The sequence below is a fragment of the Silurus aristotelis genome (genome assembly GCF_946808225.1).
Source record: "Silurus aristotelis genome assembly, chromosome: 4".
NCBI classification, from domain to species: Eukaryota; Metazoa; Chordata; class Actinopteri; order Siluriformes; family Siluridae; genus Silurus; species Silurus aristotelis.
Genome location: NC_139577.1, coordinates 28401142 through 28422259, shown reverse-complemented (window position 1 = coordinate 28422259; position 21118 = coordinate 28401142). Strand labels below are relative to the sequence as shown.

The window sequence follows — 21118 nt, the reverse complement described above, 5'->3', positions numbered from 1 at the left end:
GTATGCGCTGTATTTATCTCTGTTGTGATGTTTATTGAGGAGCTCTTGCATGATCTGATTCCGCATGATTTACCGTAATTTCTGGAATATTGAGCGCACCCAAATATAAGCCGCACCCACTGAATTTGACAAAGATTTTAATTTTGAACATAAATACATCGCACCTGTCTATAAGCCTCAGGTGTCTACATTAAAACTAATGAACTTTACACAGGCTTTAACGAAAGACAGTGTCTGTTACACGACTAGTATCTAAACAGTAGCCTACCAAGAAAGTCATTGTTCACTGTCTTCCTCCTTCCTTTCACAACTATTTATCTCGGGAGTTTATCTTTTGGCATCGTCGTGCGTTTAAAAATCACCATCGGTGAAGCTTTTCTCCCGATGCTGTGCAGCTCAGAACACAGGTAAAGTGCGTTTTTTCATGCCCGGTTGTTTTCAGCGTGACGAATGATTCGCATTTCCTGTAGACAGTCCGAGTGAGCGGCAGGTCAAACGTCAGAGGAACCTCATCCATATTTATGATGTGGTGCGGCCCGATTCAGTGGAAGCGCATCTGATTTAATATAAAGAGTTTAATTGGTGAACCCGTTCCGCAATTTTATTGGTCTAATGTTATGGGGCTCAGTTTTTTGGCATGAAGCTTGTGAAACCAGGAAAAACCCAGGAAAAATCCATAAATTAGCTGCTTCATTGTTCAAAATGTGGGAAAAAAGTAGCGGCTTATAGTCCGGGAAATACGGTAAATAGGTGAATTTTGTTCTAAAATTCTTGCATTCTGTAAAGATGCCTAAAGACAATGTCAATTGTAAAAGGTGATATAGAAATAAAATTGAATTGAATTGAATAATATAGCATATTTATTAATCTGTTCTACCAACCCAGCCATTAGGAGGGCACAAGCCAGTGTACTCTTAGTGCCGGTCCCAAGCCCGGGTAAATGGGGAGGGTTGCGTTAGGAAGGGCATCCAGCGTAAAACATGTGCCAAATCAAATATGCGGATCACAAATGAGAATTTCATACCGGATCGGTCGAGGCCCGGGTTAACAACGACCGCCACAGGTATCGTTAGCCGACAGGGTACCGGTGGAAATTGGGCTACTGTTGGCCGAAGAAGGAGAAGGAGAGGAGGAAGGCGTCGGTTCGGGTTGGTACTTTAAATGTTGGTACTATGACGGGTAAAGGGAGAGAGATAGCTGATATGATGGAGAGGAGAAAGGTAGATGTGTTGTGTGTTCAGGAGATTAAGTGGAAAGGGAGTAAGGCCAGGAACATTGGAGGTGGGTTTAAACTGTTTTATCATGGTGTGGATGGGAAGAGAAATGGTGTAGGGGTGATTCTGAAGGAAGAGTACAGTAAGAGTGTAGTGGAGGTGAAGAGAGTTTCTGATAGGGTGATGATCGTGAAGGTGGAAGTTGAAGGGATGATGATAAATGTCATCAGTGCCTATGCTCCACAAGTTGGCTGTGAGATGGAGGAGAAGGAAAGATTCTGGAGTGAATCAGATGAAGTGGTAGATGGTGTACCTAGGAAAGAACGATTGGTGATTGGGGCAGACTTTAATCGGCATGTAGGTGAAGGGAACAGAGGTGATAAGGAGGTGATGGGTAGGTATGGTTTGAAGGAGAGGAATGTGGAAGGGCAGATGGTGGTAGATTTTGCTAAAAGGATGGAAATGGCAGTGGTGAACACGTATTTTAGGAAGAAGGAGGATCATAGGGTGACGTATAAGAGTGGAGGAAGGTGCACACAGGTGGATTATCTTCTGTGTAGGAGATGCAACCTGAAGGAGATTGGAGACTGTAAGGTGTTGGCAGGGGTCAGTGTAGCTAGACAGCATCGGATGGTGGTCTGTAGGATGGTTTTGGAGGCGAAGAAGAAGAGGAGGAAAGTAAGGTTTGAAAGAAGAATAAGATGGTGGAAACTGAAGGAGGAAGAGTGTAGTGTGAGGTTCAGGCAAGAGGTCAGACAGGGGCTTGGTGGTGGTGAAGAGGTGCCGGATGATTGGGCAACTACTGCAGGAGTGATGAGGGATGCAGCTAGAAAAGTACTTGGTGTGACATCTGGAAATAGAAAGCAAGACAAGGAGACGTGGTGGTGGAATGAGGAAGTGCAGGAGAGCATTAGGGGAAAGAGGTTGGCAAAACAGAAGTGGGATCGACAGAGTGATGAGAAAAGTAGGCAGGAGTACAAGGAGATGCGGCAGCAGGTTAAAAGGGATGTGGCGAAAGCCAAGGAAAAGGCATATGAGGAACTGTATAAGAGGTTGGACACTAAGGAAGGAGAAAAGGATTTATACCGATTGGCCAAGCAGAGGGACCGAGCTGGGAAGGATGTACTGCAAGTTAGAGCAATAAAGGATGGAGAGGAAAAAGTGTTGACTAGTGAGGAGAGTGTGTTGAGAAGATGGAGGGAGTATTTTGAGCAGCTGATGAATGAGGAAAATCAGAGAGAGAGAAGGTTGGAGGATGTGGAGTTGGTGAAGCAGGATGTAGATAGGATTAGTAAGGAGGAAGTGAGAGCAGCGATTAAGAGGATGAAGAATGGAAAGTCGGTTGGACCAGATGACATACCGGTAGAAGCGTGGAGATGTTTAGGAGAGATGGCAGTGGAGTTTTTAACCAGATTGTTTAACAGGATTCTGGAAGGGGAGAGGATGCCTGAGGAATGGAGAAGGAGTGTGCCGGTACCGATCTTTAAGCATAGGGGAGATGTGCAGACCTGCAGTAACTACAGGGGAATAAAGTTGATCAGTCACACCATTAAGTTATGGGAAAGAGTAGTGGAAGCCAGGCTGAGAGAAGTGGTGACCATTTGTGAGCAACAGTATGGTTTCATGCCGAGGAAGAGCACCACAGATGCCTTATTTGCTTTGAGGATGTTGATGGAGAAGTATAGAGAAGGACAGAAGGAGCTGCATTGTGTATTTGTGGATTTAGAGAAAGCGTACGACATGGTGCCGAGAGAGGAGTTGTGGTATTGTATGAGGAAGTCAGGTGTGTCAGAGAAGTATGTGAGGGTGGTGCAGGACATGTATGAGGACAGTGTGACGGCAGTAAAGTGTGCAGTAGGTACGACAGACTGGTTCAGGGTGAAGGTTGGACTGCATCAAGGATCGGCCCTGAGCCCTTTCCTGTTTGCAGTGGTGATGGACAGGTTGACGGACGAGGTCAGACAGGAGTCTCCCTGGACTATGATGTTTGCAGATGATATTGTGATTTGTGGTGAGAGTAGAGAGCAGGTTGAGAAGAGCCTGGAGAGGTGGAGATATGCGCTGGAGAGAAGGGGAATGAAAGTCAGTAGGAGTAAGACAGAGTACATGTGTGTGAATGAGAGGGAGGGCAGTGGAGTGATGCGGTTGCAGGGAGAAGAGGTGGAGAAGGTGGAGGAGTTCAGGTACCTGGGGTCAACAGTGCAAAGTAATGGAGAGTGTGTTAGGGAAGTGAAGAAAAGAGTGCAGGCAGGGTGGAGTGGGTGGAGAAGAGTGACAGGAGTGATTTGTGATAGAAGAGTATCTGCAAGAATGAAAGGGAAAGTTTATAGGACTGTGGTGAGACCTGCGATGTTGTATGGATTAGAGACAGTGGCATTGAGTAAAAGACAGGAGGTGGAGCTGGAGGTAGCAGAGCTGAAGATGTTGAGGTTTTCGTTGGGAGTGACGAAGATGGACAAGATTAGAAATGAGTTTATTAGAGGGACAGCGCATGTAGGATGTTTTGGTGACAAGGTGAGGGAGGCGAGATTGAGATGGTTTGGACATGTGCAGAGAAGGGACATGAATTATATTGGTAGAAAAATGCTGAAGATGGAGCCACCAGGTAGGAGGAAAAGAGGAAGGCCAAGGAGGAGGTTCATGGATGTGGTGAGGGAAGACATGCAGGTAGTTGGTGTGAAAGAGGCAGATATAGAGGACAGGGTGGTATGGAGACGGATGATCCGCTGTGGCGACCCCTAATGGGAGCAGCCGAAAGAAGAAGAAGAAGAAGATTAATCTGTTCTACCAGATCTGCTATACTTTGGCATTTTATAGCAACTCGATACGTTCCAAAATGTTCTAAAAGTTTTGACTGCTCATATACCTGCAACACTTTTTAATTAATAAATGAGTTTCAAGCAAATAGATTTTTTTTTTCCAGTAGAGGAAGTAGGTTCAATTGACTGCTTTTGGTAAACACATACTACAGATGTGGTACATAAAGATTAGGTTGAAAAAAAAGGCTGACGCATTCCTTTACCAACCTGATTTCTGCCTCCCTCATAAAAGGATTTAAACAGCACCATCTGCCAAATGAATAAATGTAACCGTAAAAGGTCCTCAGTCACTGCTGCTGAACCATGTTACAACCACAACAAATTAAACCTGTGCCAGCCATCAACCCTAAAGTGCCGCCCCAACCCCCAAGTGCATCACTCCTGCTATGTTTACTCAGATCTTCACACAAGCCTGCAGCTGAAAGTTTATGTATGACTATCAGAAAAAAGTTTTAGCGACTCCTTTTCATACCTCACACACACAGTAAGGTCGTGAGCAATTCTCTTGGCCTGGTGCTGCAGTAGCATTTAAGCAGTCAGGCCATTGAAAACTTCTCAAGGTCCGTCTGTCTGTCTGTCTGTCTGTCTGTCTGTCTGTCTGTCTGTCTGTCTGTCTGTCTGTCTGTCTGTCTGTCTATATAAAGAGTTATAGGTACACTTATTAGTAACGAACAGTTTCTGTGCAGGGCTTTTGGTTTCGGTACAGGTATTCGGTATTTATTAAACTTAAAAAAAAACACAACAAGTCCATGGGTATAAAAAAACCCAAAAAACTACAGTTAGTGTGACTGTGGCTACACAGTTATGTAGAACATATCTTTATAAAATTAAATATTAAATGTAATATATTAAATGTAATTTAGATTTAATTAATTTTTTTCAATCAAATGTATTTGCGCAAATGTAATAAATAACAAATGAATCGATATAATAAAAAAGTGTATTGTAGTCATTTGATTTATTCTAATCTATTTGAATAAATAAAATAACAAAATATTATTTTTATAAAGTATTTAACCAAGCAGGCATTTTATTTAAAATTGTTTTAAAAATGTAAACTGTTGTTCACAAATGTTAATAATAATAAACTGCAAAAAAAAAAAAGAAAAAACAACAAGGAATTTCAATTTGCATTTCTTCCCCCCTTACTGTACCAAAATTGAAACAAACAGTGATTTAAAAACCGAGGTGCATAAGGAAGCGTGAACTTAAAAGTGGAAAGTAAAGAAACTCCAAGAAAGCATCTCTGATTCCAAGTTTAATAATAATAATAATACAATTAAAAATAAATAAATAAAAACAGCCATTTGGATCCTGTGAAAAAAAACCGCATGTGGACATACAGACTATGAAATATGTCTTGGTTTTCCTGAAGAGATCTGCCAAATCCAAATGTACATCCGCAACTCAGATGATGTTAACTTCCTGTGCATGGGTAAGAGACAGACAATTTGCCAGGCTGAAAAACAGCACATGGTTTTGGACTGAAGGCCAAGTGGAGCAGGTCTCCACGGAGCACAACGCAAGCCGAAACGTCTCATTAGGGCAATGAGCGCACAAAAAAATGCAGACGTTCAACAAAACACTAACGGTAAAGCCACACACAGGGCTGCTCGAGTAAGAGCTGTGTTACATAACTCACTCAAAAGATAAGCTGTGGAGAAGAAATGGACCATTCAACTCTAAGGTGGAGTATATGAACAAACTCCGGTGGTCTGTGAAATCAGAGTCTTTTCAACAGATAATTAAAAAGAAAGTATATCAGCAAATCTTACATTCCCAGGCCAATTCAACAACATCATCTCAAAATCAAGATCAGTGTTCCAATCTATAAAGATTTTGTCATGTTGGCCAATAACAATCTGTGCCAATGGATTGTGTAACCTTCCAGGAATCGAACCAATGCCATATTTAAAAAAAAAAACTAAACAAAACAAAAAAAAAAAAAAACACTGAAATGCTTAAAGGACCCGACGGGATAACGGCCAAAGAATACACTTTTCTATTTCAAGTTTATTTTAGTTGCAGTATATAAAAAATACCACAGAAAAGAAACCCCCTGTTAACACACCCCATTCTCCTCTAAAGCTGTAGCGTGCCTCTATTACAGACACCATGTCAGTGCAAATAATAGCAGTCCTCTGACCTTTAAAATAAAACTTATAGATAAAAAGTCTGTAGACACCTAACCATAAGATTGGTTTCTGCTTTTCGAACATCACATTCCACACTTATTTGTAGTTATCATAACCTCTACACTTCTGGCAAGACAACGTTCCTCCAGAACCCTGGTGCTACAGAAATATACATAGAGCGACATTACACAACACAGAGCTACATACTTGAACTACTTCAATCATCTGTCTTCTCCTCTCCATCATTACAATCATCATCCACTCCTTTTCTCATTAGCAATTCAAAACAATTGAGCAGTTGCGGTTTGAGGCTCTTCTACAGTGAAACAATCATGAAAGCCCTGAGGAGCCATTTGAGACCACAACCTTGCCATAACTCAAAGCCTTGTTCAGGACTATAATTGCCATGAACAGCTTTGCACTTAAACATGCATCAATGAACATTTGATAACTTCAATAAAATAGACTTCAAGATGAAATGAATGAATATCTGGTGTCACCCGAATGAGAAGGGTTCTATATTTAGTCTCCAGGATTTTTGAAAGCCAAATCTAAGACTTTTTTAGACCTTTTTCAGACCATTAAGAATAAAATCTAAAACCTATATTACAAAAACACGCACACAAATACAGTGTTAGCAACTGTCCTTAACTGAGCAATAAATGTTCTTTTTTAAGCCAAGCATCGCTAAACTTGCACTCCCACATAGCTGAAAAATACATTTAGTTTTTACGTCTGTGATGCAATCCAAATAAGATTCTTGATAAAAATTTGAAAGCTGATTGGCTGTTGCATGTTGGTCTCATTTGTAGTTGTAATACAGCAAATTACATTTGGACTAGCGAAAAAAAGAACTTTTAAACACCAAGAAGAAAAAAAGCAATAAATTCTGTGCAGTGGGAGCATTTCAAAAAGCTTTAACATAGGTAGCGTTACATGAACATTGGAAAATTCAGACCTGTTTAAAATGATTTAAGACCTAAAACAATTTTTAAGGCCTAAAATCTTAGACTTTTTAAGATGCTGCAAAAACCCTGTTCTCCCAAAAAAAACCTTTCTAGAACCATCTCTGTGAGTTTTTTATTTGCTGCTGGATTGCACTTTTTTATTGATAAGTTTACGAATTTCAAATGTGTATTATTTGTTTTTCATAAATTTGCGCTCACTCACTTTGCTGGGGAAGTTTTTGTAAGCAGACTTGGCACAAATACTTCACTTGTTTGTCGTCATATACAGTGGGTACGGAAAGTATTCAGACCCCCTTAAATTTTTCACCCATCTTCATGTTGTGAAGCCACTCCATCGTTATTTTAGCTGTGTGCTTAGGGTCATTGTCATGTTGGAAGGTAAACCGTCAGCCCAGTCTGAGGTCCAAAGCACTCTGTAGAAGGTTTTCGTCCAGGATATCCCTGTGCTTGGCTGCATTCATCTTTCCCTTGATTGCAACCAGTTGTCCTGTCCCTGCAGCTGAAAAACACCCCCACAGCATGATGCTGCCACCACCATGCTTCATTGTTGAGACTGTACTGAACAGGTGATGAGCAGTGCCTGGTTTTCTCCACACATACCGCTTAGAATTAAGGCCAAAAAGTTATATCTTGGTCTCATCAGACCAGAGAATCTTATTTCTCACCATCTTGGAGAACTCCATGCGGGTTTTCATGTGTCCTGCACTGAGGAGAGGCTTCCGTCGGGCCACTCTGCTATAAAGCCCCACTGGTGAAGGGCTGCAGTGATGGTTGACTTTCTACAACTTTCTCCCATCTCCCGACTGCATCTCTGGAGCTCAGCCACAGTGATCTTTGGGTTCTTCTTTACCTCTCTCACCAAGGCTCTTCTCCCCCGATAGCTCAGTTTGGCCGGTCGGCCAGCTCTAGGAATGGTTCTGGTCGTCCCAAACGTCTTCCATTTGAGGATTATGGAGGCCACTGTGCTCTTAGGAACCTTAAGTGCAGCAGAAATTTTTTTGGAACCTTGGCCAGATCTGTGCCTTGCCACAATTCTGTCTCTGAGCTCTTCAGGCAGTTCCTTTGACCTTAATGATTCTCATTTGCTCTGACATGCATTGTGATCTGTAAGGTCTTATATAGACAGGTGTGTGGCTTTCCCAATCAAGTCCAATCAGTATAATCAAAAATTTCTGGACTCAAATGAAGGTGTAGAACCATCTCAAGGATGATCAGAAGAAATGGAGAGCACCTGAGTTAAATATATGAGTGTCACAGCAAAGGGTCTGAATACTTAGGACCATGTGATATTTCAGTTTTTCTTTTTTAATAAATCTGCAAAAAGGTCAACAATTCTGTGTTTTTCTGTCAGTATGGGGAGCTGTGTGTACATTCATGAGGAAGAAGAATGAACTTAAATGATTTTAGCAAATGGCTGCAATATAACAAAGAGTGAAAAATTTAAGGGGGTCTGAATACTTTCCGTACCCACTGTATTAAAAACAGCATAACTGGACATCATTAAAGCACCTGAGCATATCTGGTCTTCCCTTCCCTTATGAGTTTGTTTCCTTTCAAGGTTTCCTCAATCTCAGGAAGTTTTTTCCTGCCACAGTCACTATCGGCTCACTCATTAGAGATGCATTTACAATGATAAAGAACAAACTTATAGGCACTAAACTCATTTACTCTTTTATACAACTTCATTACCACTTTATCTCTGCAAAGCTGCAGTGAGACCGTTTCCACTGTTAAAAGTAGTAAAAAAAAATAATTAAATTAACTGACGCCCCTTCTAAAAACAGTTATAATATTAAGTGGCAAGCTGTGAGTGGCTCATATGTGTCTTTGTTAATCCTATTCATTTCTGTTGGCTAGAAGTCGTCTGGTAACTTAAAAATTAGTACCAAATTGGGTAGTGAGTAAAAATATATATAAATATATCATCTATATATTCTATTATGACAATGTCTATTATTAAAAAATGCTCCACAAATGAACTGTGTATCATTATGTACTACCCCCTTCGTGATCAAAACTTCTTCTTCTTATGATTTAGAAAATCAACACGTTTAAATCCATCGTTAGTGTGAAGGCTTCTTTATTTAGAGTTAATAACGCTTTTACTGGTGTTAGATTTGTGGGAGTGTTAAAAGTGCTGTAGATTGGAAGATGAGAGTTCAGATCTCACTGCTTCTAGCATTTCAGACAAAGCCGAGAACTTACTAAACCGTTCACAATCAATGACAAGGTGGCATAAAAAAAAAAAGTAAAAAAAAAGAAAAGAAAGAAAGACGGTTCCACGAGAGGGCTAGCAAACAAAAACTGAACTCCAACTATGCATTCCTGACATCCAAAAAAAAAAATAGAAATCTAAATTTCTAGAAAATACTTACAATATTAAAAATGTATCATCCTGGATTAGCCATTATCCTAGTTTTCTCAGGTTGATGAGGTTAAATAAAGTGTGATTTCATTTCATTTGATTTCACTATGCTGGGTACAATCAGAGTCTACAAAAATAATAGATTTACATTTGCTTTAATACACCAATTTGTAAATATATTGAACTGTCACCTTACTTAGATCCTTACTTACCCCGACATGGAAGTTCCCTATGAAGTAGTCGAGGTTCGCCTGGATGAAGCTGACGTTCTGAAGTCCGAGCTGTGAGCTTCTGTCTCTTGCTCTAACAAGAGACTCTTCTTTGTTTTCAATAAGAATGATCTGAGGAATTTAAAACAGACTATATATAGGAAACAGCAACTCTTCATCGATCCAATTTGTACCATAAAGTCCCTTATTATTTTCTGCGCACTGCATTGCGTTTTATTACTTAATCGTGAAGCCAAGCTACGCTTTCAATAAAACATTATACCATTTTCTCCCATTTCTGACAACAAGGTCACCTGAGCCTGAGCGAATACACAAGCCTGACACGTCACCGAGCCTCCACTCTACAGATATGTGCAGAATTTCGTCTTCATGAGCCGACTCTGGCTACACAAAAGAAGCAAAGTGATGCAGGACTTACCTGACACTGAGGAAGTGTGTACCCCAAAACAATCCCAACGTGGCCCTGAAACGAAACGCACGAACAAAAGAAATCTCAAGATGGGGCTTTCAAAGTAGTGCCAGATCAAAGGCCGGCCATCAGAGCCGAGCTCCATCCATCAGAGTATTGCCCTGCAAGCCTCAACGCCTGTGAACTCCACATGAAAGACCGAATGCAGACATGACTGTTGTGCACGGCATAACAAGACTACCCAATGGCTTGTGAGTACACGTGTCCTACACAAGCTGTACAATGTGCAGTCCTCCAATCAGTCAATCGTACGAGGCAGAAGCACAAAATCATGCAGATAGAAGTCTAGAGCTTCTGCTCACATTAAAATCAGAATGAGAGAATATTTTTTATTTTTGTGCCTCAACCATGGAATGGTTATTGGAACCAGGTGGGCTGGTTTGAGTATTTTAGAAAATGCTGATTTCCTGGAAAATCTCACAACAGTCTCAACAATTTTTACCGAATTGTGCAAAACAAAATTCAGTGATTTATGTGGACAGGTCTGTGGTTTTACATTGGTTTGATTTGCCAGGAAAAAGTTATTAGTATAGTTACTAACTCAATCAAATCAGATGGTCTTTTTTTTCAACTGTCGCTTAGTCTGGGGTCAAAGTTTATACTTTGCTGGCAGAAGTATACACTACTCATGTAGTGTTGCACTGTTGAAGCGCAACCTTATCATGTTCTAATGCTTTTCCGCTCACCACTATATATGATCATTGTGTATATGTACAGTGAGGGAAAATAAGTATTTGAACACCTTGCTATTTTGCAAGTTCTCCCATTCAGAAATCATGGAGGAGTCTGAAATTGTCATCGTAGGTGCATGTCCACTGTGAGAGACATAATCTAAAAAAAAATAATCCAGAAATCACAATGTATGATTTTTTTAACTAATTATTTGTATTATACAGCTGCAAATAAGTATTTGAACACCTGAGAAAGTCAATGTTAATATTTGGTACAGGAGCCTTTGTTTGCAATTACAGAGGTCAAACGTTTCCTGTAGTTTTTCACCAGGTTTGCACACACTGCAGGAGGGATTTTGGCCCACTCCTCCACACAGATCTTCTCTAGATCAGTCAGGTTTCTGGCCTGTCGCTGAGAAACACGGAGTTTGAGCTTCCTCCAAGGATTCTCTATTGGGTTTAGGTCTGGAGACTGGCTAGGCCACGCCAGAACCTTGGTATGCTTCTTACAGAGCAACTCCTTGGTTATTCTGGCTGTGTGCTTCGGGTCATTGTCATGTTGGAAGACCCAGCCTCGACCCATCTTCAATGCTTTAACTGAGGGAAGGAGGTTGTTCGCCAAAATCTCGCAATACATGACCCCGGTCATCCTCTTCTTAATACAGTGCAGTCGCCCTGTCCCATGTGCAGAAAAACACCCCCAAATGCTACCACCCCCATTCTTCACAGTAGGGATGGTGTTCTTGGGATGGTACTCATCATTCTTCTTCCTCCAAACACGTTTAGTGGAATTATGACCCAAAAGTTCTATTTTGGTCTCATCTGACCACATGACTTTCTCCCATGACTCCTCTGGATCATCCAAATGGACATTGGCAAACTTAAGACGTGCCTGGACATGTGCTGGTTTAAGCAGGGGAACCATCCGTGCCATGCATGATTTCAAACCATGACGTCTTAGTGTATTACCAACAGTAACCTTGGAAATGGTGGTCCCAGCTCTTTTCAGGTCATTGACCAGCTCCTCCCATGTAGATCTGGGCTGATTTCTCACCTTCCTTAGGATCATTGAGACCCCCGAGGTGAGATCTTGCATGGAGCCCCAGTCCGAGGGAGATTGACAGCCATGTTTAGCTTCTTCCATTTTCTAATGATTGCTCCACCAAGCTGCTTGGCAATTTCCCCGTAGCCCTTTCCAGCCTTGTGGAGGTGTACAATTTTGTCTCTAGTGTCTTTGGACAGCTCTTTGGTCTTGGCCATGTTAGTAGTTGGATTCTTACTGATTGTATGGGGTGGGCAGGTGTCTTTATGCAGCTAACGACCTCAAACAGGTGCATCTAATTTAGGATAATAAATGTAGTGGAGGTGGACATTTTAAAGGCAGACTAACAGGTCTTTGAGGGTCAAAATTCTAGCTGATAGACAGGTGTTCAAATACTTATTTGCAGATTATGTCTCTCACAGTGGACATGCAAATACGATGACAATTTCAGACCCCTCCATGATTTCTAAGTGGGACAACTTGCAAAATAGCAGGGTGTTCAAATATTTATTTTCCTCACTGTATATATACAGTGTGTATATATATATTCTGTACACATACATACATTACCAAGCATATATAACATCATATATAACATCATAACATTATGATCGATGAATGAATAAGACTGATTGCTTCTTCATCCAGTAGGTGGGATATTAGTAGGCAGCAAGTGAACATTTTGTACTCAAAAAGTTTAACAAGGCCCAAATTGTGATGTCTAGACAACTGGGTCAGAGCATCTCCAAAACTGCAGCTCTTCTGGGATGTTCCCAGTCTGCAGTGGTCAATATCAATCAGAGGTGGTCCAAGGAAGGAACAGTGGTGAACCAGAGGCAGGGTTATGGGAGGCCAAGGTTTATTGATGAATGTCGGGAGGGAAGTATCCCATGCATGTGTGGTTCGATCCAACAGACAGGCTCCTGTAGCTCAAATTGCTGAAGAAGTACTGTAAATGCTGTTAATGCTCAATGGGTCAGAACTGTTATGAAAGCAAAAAGGAGGACCAACACAATAATAGGCAGGTGGTCATAAAGATATGTCTGATCGGTGGCCAAAATAGCTTTGAGCCATCAAGGCATGGATTACACAAGACATCTAAAGCTGTGCTGCGGCTACTACCAAAAAAACATTTGCAGCAAGTCCTTTAAATACTGCAAGTTGTAACGTAGGGACTCCATGAATAAGAATTGTTGGTCCAACACATCCGACAAATGCTCATCCAGACTGAGATCTGGGAAATTTAGACTTCAACACCTTGAACTCCGTATCAGGTTACTTAAACTATTCGGAATTTTTTGCAACATGGTACTTAATCATGCTAAAAAAGGCCATTTCTATTAATATATACTGTATATACTTGGTCTGCAACAATGTTTAGGTTGCTACATATCAAAATAACATCCACGTTAATGCCACGACCCAAGATCATCCAATAGTGCACCTTCATCACTTGTTCCACAGTGCAGTTATTAAGCTGATATGCACATTCTAGATGCTTTCAGCAGTGGACAAGGCTGGACAGACAGGCTAGGCTTCACTCATAAAACACATCAGTGAGCTTGGGTGCGACAAATCTGTCACAGCTTCACCGGTTGTACTCCTTTGGTGCTCTTTTATTTGATATTAAACACCCGTACCACTTTAGAAATGCTCTGACCCATGAAAATGTGCCCCTTATCAAAGTTGCTCAAATCCATACACGTCCCCATTTTTCCTGCTCCCAACACATTACCTTCAAAAACTCTCTGTTCATTTGCTGCCCAATGGATCCCACCTGCCTAACAAGACAATGTTTATTCACTTCGCCTGTCCGCGTGGTTTGTGTGTGTGAGTACAAGTTAAATATCGAATAATTTTTCCCATACCAGCACAAAGACACAATGTGTGTCGACCCAACAGATGCATCTAATATGTTATATTTCAAGAAAGAAGAATAAATGCTGACTTACTCCTCCACTACAGAAGTCAACTATAGTGTGATCAGGTCCAGCGAGCTCCTTCACCATGGCGACCAGGTTGTTCAGCTGCTGCCGCTTACGTACAGCTCGAGTGTCTGACATCTTGCCTGAGAACAACAAGTGGTAAATGACTCACCACTAGAGCTTTACAAATCGGATAAAAAAAAATAAAATGACATGCCATTAAGCTTTCAGAGATTGTGGGAGCAAGAAAACTTTTTCCTGTACAATTGGACTCGAGTAAGATAAAATAAGTACAATATACCTAAAATTTTAACAATGTAAGAGCAACCATGGTTTGAATTTCTTTTTCTTTTTTTTTTTTTTTTTACAAATACAGTGAGGAAAATAAGTATTTGAACACCCTGCTATTTTGCAAGTTTTCCCACTTAGAAATCATGGAGGGGTCTGAAATTTTCATTGTAAGTGCATGTCCACTGTGAGAGACATAATCTAAAAAAAAAATCCAGAAATCACAATATATGATTTTTAAACTATTTATTTGTATGATACAGCTGCAAATAAGTATTTGAACACCTGTCTATCAGCTAGAATTCTGACCCTCAAAGACCTGTTAGTCTGCCTTTAAAATGTCCACCTCCACTACATTTATTATCCTAAATTAGATGCACCTGTTTGAGGTCGTTAGCTGCATAAAGACACCTGTCCACCCCATACAATCAGTAAGAATCCAACAACTAACATGGCCAAGACCAAAGAGCTGTCCAAAGACACTAGAGACAAAATCTATAGAAAGTAGCAGTGTAGTGCAGGGATTGCTTAGATGGTTAATAAAAACTCTTGTACATAGTTTTGATATTGCACAAAAGTACCGTAATTTCCGGACTATAAAGCGCATCCATGTATAAGCCGCACCCACTGAATTTTACAAATCTTTTTATTTTGAACATAAATAAGCTGCACCTGTCTATAAGCCGCAAGTGTCTACACTAATGAACTTTACACAGGCTTTAACGAAAGACACACACAGTGTGACGGGTGAAATATGTTGCGCTTCCTTTAGGAGCATAGCGGTATTTTGGAAATAGCCTGCCACTGCCTTTTTCCAGTATTACTGCATGTGTGCAAGACGAGGATTATGTCCTTATTATTTTCTGATGCTGATTTCTAAGTTTCTTTGACTAACCCGTAACGCTGTTGCCAAGAAAAATAAAAAAGCACGAGTTTTGGAAACCTGTGCTTATATGATTTCTGTTGTAACTGGAGTTAGCGAGCTCTTCCTTCACCCAGACTCAACGCGTTACAACGGCTTGTATCTAAACAGTAGCCTAAAAAGAAAGTTATTGTTCACTGTCTTCCTCCTTCCTTTCACGACTATCTTTCGAGAGAGTTTATCTTTTGGCATCGTTGTGCGTTTACAAATCACTTGATGGAAGTTTTTTCTCCCGATGCCGTGCAGCTCAGAACACAGGTAAAGTGCGTTTTTTCATGCCCGGTTGTTTTCAGCGTGACGAATGATTCGCATTTCCTGTAGACAGTCCGAGTGAGCGGCAGGTCAAACGTCAGAGGAACATCATCCATATTTATGATGTGGTGCGGCCCGATTCAGTGGGAGCGCATCTGATTTAATATAAAGAGTTTCATTGGTTCACCATCACCGATGGTGATTTTTAAACGCACGACGATGCCAAAAGATAAACACCAGGAACACAGTGAACAATGACTTTCTTGGGGGGCTACTGTTTTGATACAAGCCGTGTAACAGACACTGTCTTTCGTTAAACCTTGTGTAAAGTTTATTAGTTTCAGTGTAGATCAGTGCGGCTTATAGACAGGTGCGGTGTATTTATGTTCAAAATAAAAATCTATGTCAAATTCAGTGGGTGCGGAAATTACGGTACTACAATAAGCACTGATGATGCCGAAGTGGATTTTTATTGTTATTGGTATTATACTTTTCCATATAATTTGTTTATTTTCATTTATTATTTCTTAATTGTTTTGCTAAGAAGAAATAGCATAGTAAATTGATGAATGAGAAACACGAATAAAAACTATTCCTACTTATTAAAACTAATTCTAATAATTTGTTACAACTTGTGTAAATATATACAGCTTTCAGTTTCCTTTAGAAGTAAAAAATGATAACAGCTACAGAGTGCTGTGTTTGTACACCTTGAAAACAGACTATTTTATTAAACCAAACCCAGTATTTGGTCTCAGCATGTGTTAACACCACACACCACATGTACGACTACAGGCGTAGAAATAATGACAAAAAATTCTGAATCCAACAACGACGTGGTACAAATAATAATAGTGCACATGATTACTTGATTATAGACCAGACGTATAAATGTAGAGATCACCCACCAATCTGCCTGCAGCTTTATGTCGTGGTATTCACTCCACTTCTATACATGTGAACAAGGCTACTGAGAAACCTCTCATTTAGCAGTGAGTACTACACAAAAGCAAGCCTTTTCTGCAGTCAAGGTGGGGCTTCTCTTTTATCAATGCGTCATATAGACCCCATAGCGCCCATAGCAATCTAGATTATGCGCCTAGAGAAATGTAAAAAAAAAAAAAAAATATGACACCTTTCCTATATCAATCATCCGTAAGTGAAAATGAAGGCAGCGTCACGTCATCATCTCCCGAGTCACACATCTGATCCATCTCCATTTCCTTCTACGCTCTGAAGAGCATTTTCAGGGCGCACTAGAATATAAATTCGCAGTGTGGAAAGAGGACAGTGGGCCGGGACGACATGCCGAACAGAGTAATAATTATACAGCGAGAAAAGGCCGAAGTAGCAGCTGTGGAGGAGACACAAGTTAATGAAGTAGCCAAGAGATAGTAGAGAGGTTTTGTCAGTAGGTATCATATCACAGCTGAGAAGCAAATAACCAAGGCTTGATTGGATCAAGATTGGATGTGCAGCTCCTGAAAAATTCACAAATCCCCCCACCCCCCCCCCCCCCCCAAAAAAAAAAAAAATAAAAATAATAAATGGATCTTATTAAACTCACAGCCATATTTTCCTTCATGCTTGGATAATGTTTAATCCAGGGACCCTGCATTTTTTTAAATTGAGGTCCCTACTAAACAAGTGGCATGGGAAAAACTTGAAAGTTTGAAGAAACAAAAAAGAGCATGAAAGAGAAAGTGTGTGGGAGAGAAATCATGAATCTAAAAATAAAAAGATAATAAAAAGAGTATGTCATATAACTACTCTAAACAACCATGGTGGACAGAAAAGCATGGAAACTGTTAATGAGTTTAAACAATGATTAAAAAAATTTCAGGTTACTTGTCTGTCTAGAGTTTAGAAAACCAACTCTCTCCTTCAGGTTGATAGCCAATGCTAAGTTACACCATGTGTGTGCATGGTGCTCTGTAAACAGTGGTGGACAAATCATCAAATCATCATTTGAGCTAAACGGTAAACGGACGCCATCCCAAAAATGCTTATTTATGTATACAGTACTGTACTGTATTAACATTTTACGTCTTTTTATAAATAATAATTATATTTTATATATACAATAATACATTTGATTATTTTAATATAAAACTCCTTAAAAACAATTCCCTATAAGTTTTTTGGTCTATGCTTCTCGCCACAAAAGACCGGGAAAATCAGCAAAACAAATTAGTTATGTGGCATAATATAAACCAAAGGGTGCGAGATTCGAACCGTGGAAAAACGGGGGTCTAATTACTTACCCAGTATTCATTTGATAGACTCCATATCCAGATTGTGAGGCAATGATTGTGAGGGCTATGGGTTACTGATCAGGAAAGTCAGGGGTCACACCCTAGCTACTACCAAACTGCTACTGTAGGGCCCTTGAGCAAGGCCCTTAACCCTCTGTGCTCCAGCGGTGCCGCAGCAAAACAAAACTGACATTAGAAAAAAGATCTGTGGACCACCAGAAGAAGCGAAAGTTGAAGCTAACATTAATGAGGAAACTAACTGGATTTTTTGTTCATTGGAATTTGATTTCTACTGAACTGATTATAAACAGGGAAAATCCGTTACAAGTAAAAAGTTATTAAACTAAAACAGATTTAGACTCATCACTTGAGCGAAAAGACATCACCCACCACACGTGTGCCAACAATAATAATCCATTCAATGATGTTGATTAGATGGCTAAAATTTTGTCCTGATTGGCTGAATATCAGTGGTCCATATAATTAGCATACCCCCAACCCCCTCCACTACCACCACCACCATTCAAAAATAACCTAGTTTTGAGCAAAGAACTGTCAATTATTAGCAAAAAAATGATCAGATTTCATACCCTGATGTGATGTGTTAAGACAGGATCGTTTCCAACACCCTCACACTGCCACAAACTCTACCATTTCGTGTGTGATGGAGCATTTACTGAAATTGGTTTCTCAATTGAAAGGTGAGAGACGAAAAATGTCAACACTCGACTCAAGAATCTTTCGTGAAGTTTATTAATAATTGTGTTTGCAATATTATAACATAGCCATGGCCCGGGCGCATTGATTCTGCAGATGTATTCCAGGCCACAGCTTTGCTTCCCACAGCAGTCTCTGATTTTCAGTAAAATGGGCCGTTAGCAAAAAAAAAAAAGTTAGCAAATGAGGTACAAACCAGCAAAAATGGCACGGTGAGCTTTCCGAAAGCGGAATACGCCATTTAATGAATAGCAAGTGTGTGGGTAGTGCTGGAGGTGCCAAGTTGGAGTGTGTGAGACAAAGTTGGAGAGCTGAAAAAGGAATGAGGCAATCCCCCAATGCCTGCCAATTCAACTCCCACAGGAACACAACACATTAGCATGGATCAGCGCCCAGTTTCAGAAAGGAAGCAGGACATACAGAACGGAGAAATATTGAAGACGAAAAAAAAAGGAGAGGAAAAAAGGGAGAAAAATAATCAGTTCTTTAATTTGTTGTAATTCTCTACTTATTATCGCTCATGCAATTTATAAAACGGAGCATCGGCGGGTATCAAATTAACGACTGCATTCAGTTTTTAAGCAGATTAATAATTTAGGATATGAATTCATTTAAATGTTAATGAGCCGATATTCTTACAGTGCAGCAGACAGCAAATAACAGCAACAACACGACTGTTCACATAAAAAAAAAAATCCCAACACAAAACAAATGAAATAGTTTTATTAACAGTTATATTAATCAGTTGATTAACTTATTAGTTAAATAATTGAATCTTTCTAGACTTTCAATTTCCTAAGGATCAACAAACCTTGACCATCTTTCACACATCTTCATGCAGGAATCATTTCACCAACTGAAATTCAAACTCACAATTCATACGGTATAAATCACACCTCATATGGGCGTGTAATACAGTACATATATGTTGCGTTTATTACATTTTTGATTCGAAATAAAAAAAAATGTGAATTACGATGCTTTTCAAATTTTTTTTGTTAATATTGAAAGCACGAAAGAAGGAAAACTGCATTTTATTGTTTCTGTGCGCACACAAATGAGAGATCGTGACTTATTTGATTTATTTTCTCGAATCATTAAATCGCAAAAACGTATTAATCAAAATCTCACTAACAAATATAAGCAATGCTCTAAAGTGCACGATATTTCCGATCTCACGTCCTAACCTGGAAGTAAAAGAAAACGTTTTAGAAAGAGCTGTCCTGAACCGTCTGGAGCCGTTTGCGCTAATGCTAAGTAACGGATATAATAAAAAAAAAACATTACAAAAAGCAGAGAAAGGGTACAAGGTGGGGCGAGCTGAGGTTGGCGAGGCAGAGCGAGGCATGTTTGGGTCTGCTGTGCAATGAGTGTGTGAAGATTTTGTGTGCAGCAAAACATCCCCTATGTTGCTTTTTTTAAAAATTATTTTTAAGAAACATCTTATTTTAAGTCACTTGTGCAAAAAGCTTACCGTTGCTATAGTAACAGCTCATTTACAAAGACTTTTAGTTCTAGCCACATTATCGAAGCCTAATAATAAACAGATTTAAAATTTACTTCCAGCTGTATATGAGATGTTATTAATATCTATGGAAGTTGCAGTCAGTCAGTCAGTAGGTTTTCCTCCCTGTGAAAGTCCTCAAGATGGAGGTCTTGGCTTTATGTAGTTTTTCAGCAACATGACAAGCTTACATTTTTTTTATTATTTACTTAAAAAAGCAATTTAGAATCATGGAGAGAAACCGGAACTGCTCATTGTGCTTCTTAAGCATTTTAAAGCCTTTCCAAAGTGGCCCAAACATTCTGCATCTCAGTGACTAAGGTTGTATATGTGTGTTTAAATGTGTGTGTGTGTGTGTGTGTGTGTGTGTGTGTGTGTGTGTGTTGTACTGCCTTCTTTCCACTCGAGACACAGGTGGTGAGAAGCAGATTTTCCACAGATAACAGCATGCACGTCTGACTCACCTCACCTGTGGGTGCGTGAGCTTTGGCAGAGTGTGAGTAACAGGAGCATGATGATAATTCATACCGTTTCCTGAAAACCTTACTTACAGCAGCTTCATCGGCTTTTACAGTGTTTCTGGCTGCCTCATATTTCCGCCTTGTCAAAGTGCATTTAAAAACAGACGTCAATTTTACAGCGTATTATTCGGACAAGCGTCGCTCATTAAACATTTACTTTCAATATTTCTTTTGAAACAAATTACTAGAGCAGATGGGCTTTTGACAGCACACACTGCGCACCTAAAGACGAGTATTATGTTAGAACAATAAGATGGTAATTAAATACAAATTAGCACGATTCAGCGAATTCTTTAGAAATAATAGCTATTTTAAATGCCACTTCATTGATTAATGGAAGAAAAAAAAAGGGAAATTTTGAACTTTCTAACATTTTTTTCACAATCAAAATGTACTACATGTGTACCATATTAAGTCAATAAATTGATTTAAATTCTCCCAAATATATTATTATTATTATTTTTTTTTAAACAAAGTGACCTATAAAATGATTATCTGAAACGTAACGATCCACAGGAGAAATAGAGCTCCAAAGCTGGCTAAAATGACCGATTTCCACTGCCTTTTCTCTTGTCTAAAAGCTAATATAAAGCATTTTAGACACTTTTTAGATAAACTGTCCTGCTTTGGGACAATGTCCATTGTTTAAGCACTATACAAAGAAATTCTTTGTGACCCAATCACTCATTTGTGACCCAATCACTCATTGTTATCCGCTAACAGCACGACTTACTATGATTTAGTCCTCATTCACAATTTTGTACCCAATCTTTACCTTCCAATTTCTTTCTCCTTCTCGGGTAAATAAGTTGTGCATATCA

At 39.7% G+C, this 21118-nt stretch overlaps 1 protein-coding gene across 2 annotated transcripts in view; it reads right to left on the bottom strand.

The window, feature by feature from the left end:
- Positions 1-21118, bottom strand: part of gstcd (glutathione S-transferase, C-terminal domain containing) — a 162610-nt gene that overhangs the window by 29490 nt on the left and 112002 nt on the right. For both annotated transcript variants that reach the window (XR_014533091.1, XM_083538742.1), the window contains exons 6-8: positions 13866-13981; positions 10150-10194; positions 9714-9842 (exon numbers count right to left, since the gene is read on the bottom strand). Coding sequence is in view for 1 of the 2 variants with exons in the window: in XM_083538742.1 (XP_083394868.1) it covers positions 9714-9842; positions 10150-10194; positions 13866-13981 (290 nt within the window). In the remaining variant the exon portion in view is untranslated. The remainder of the gene's footprint in view (positions 1-9713; positions 9843-10149; positions 10195-13865; positions 13982-21118) is intronic.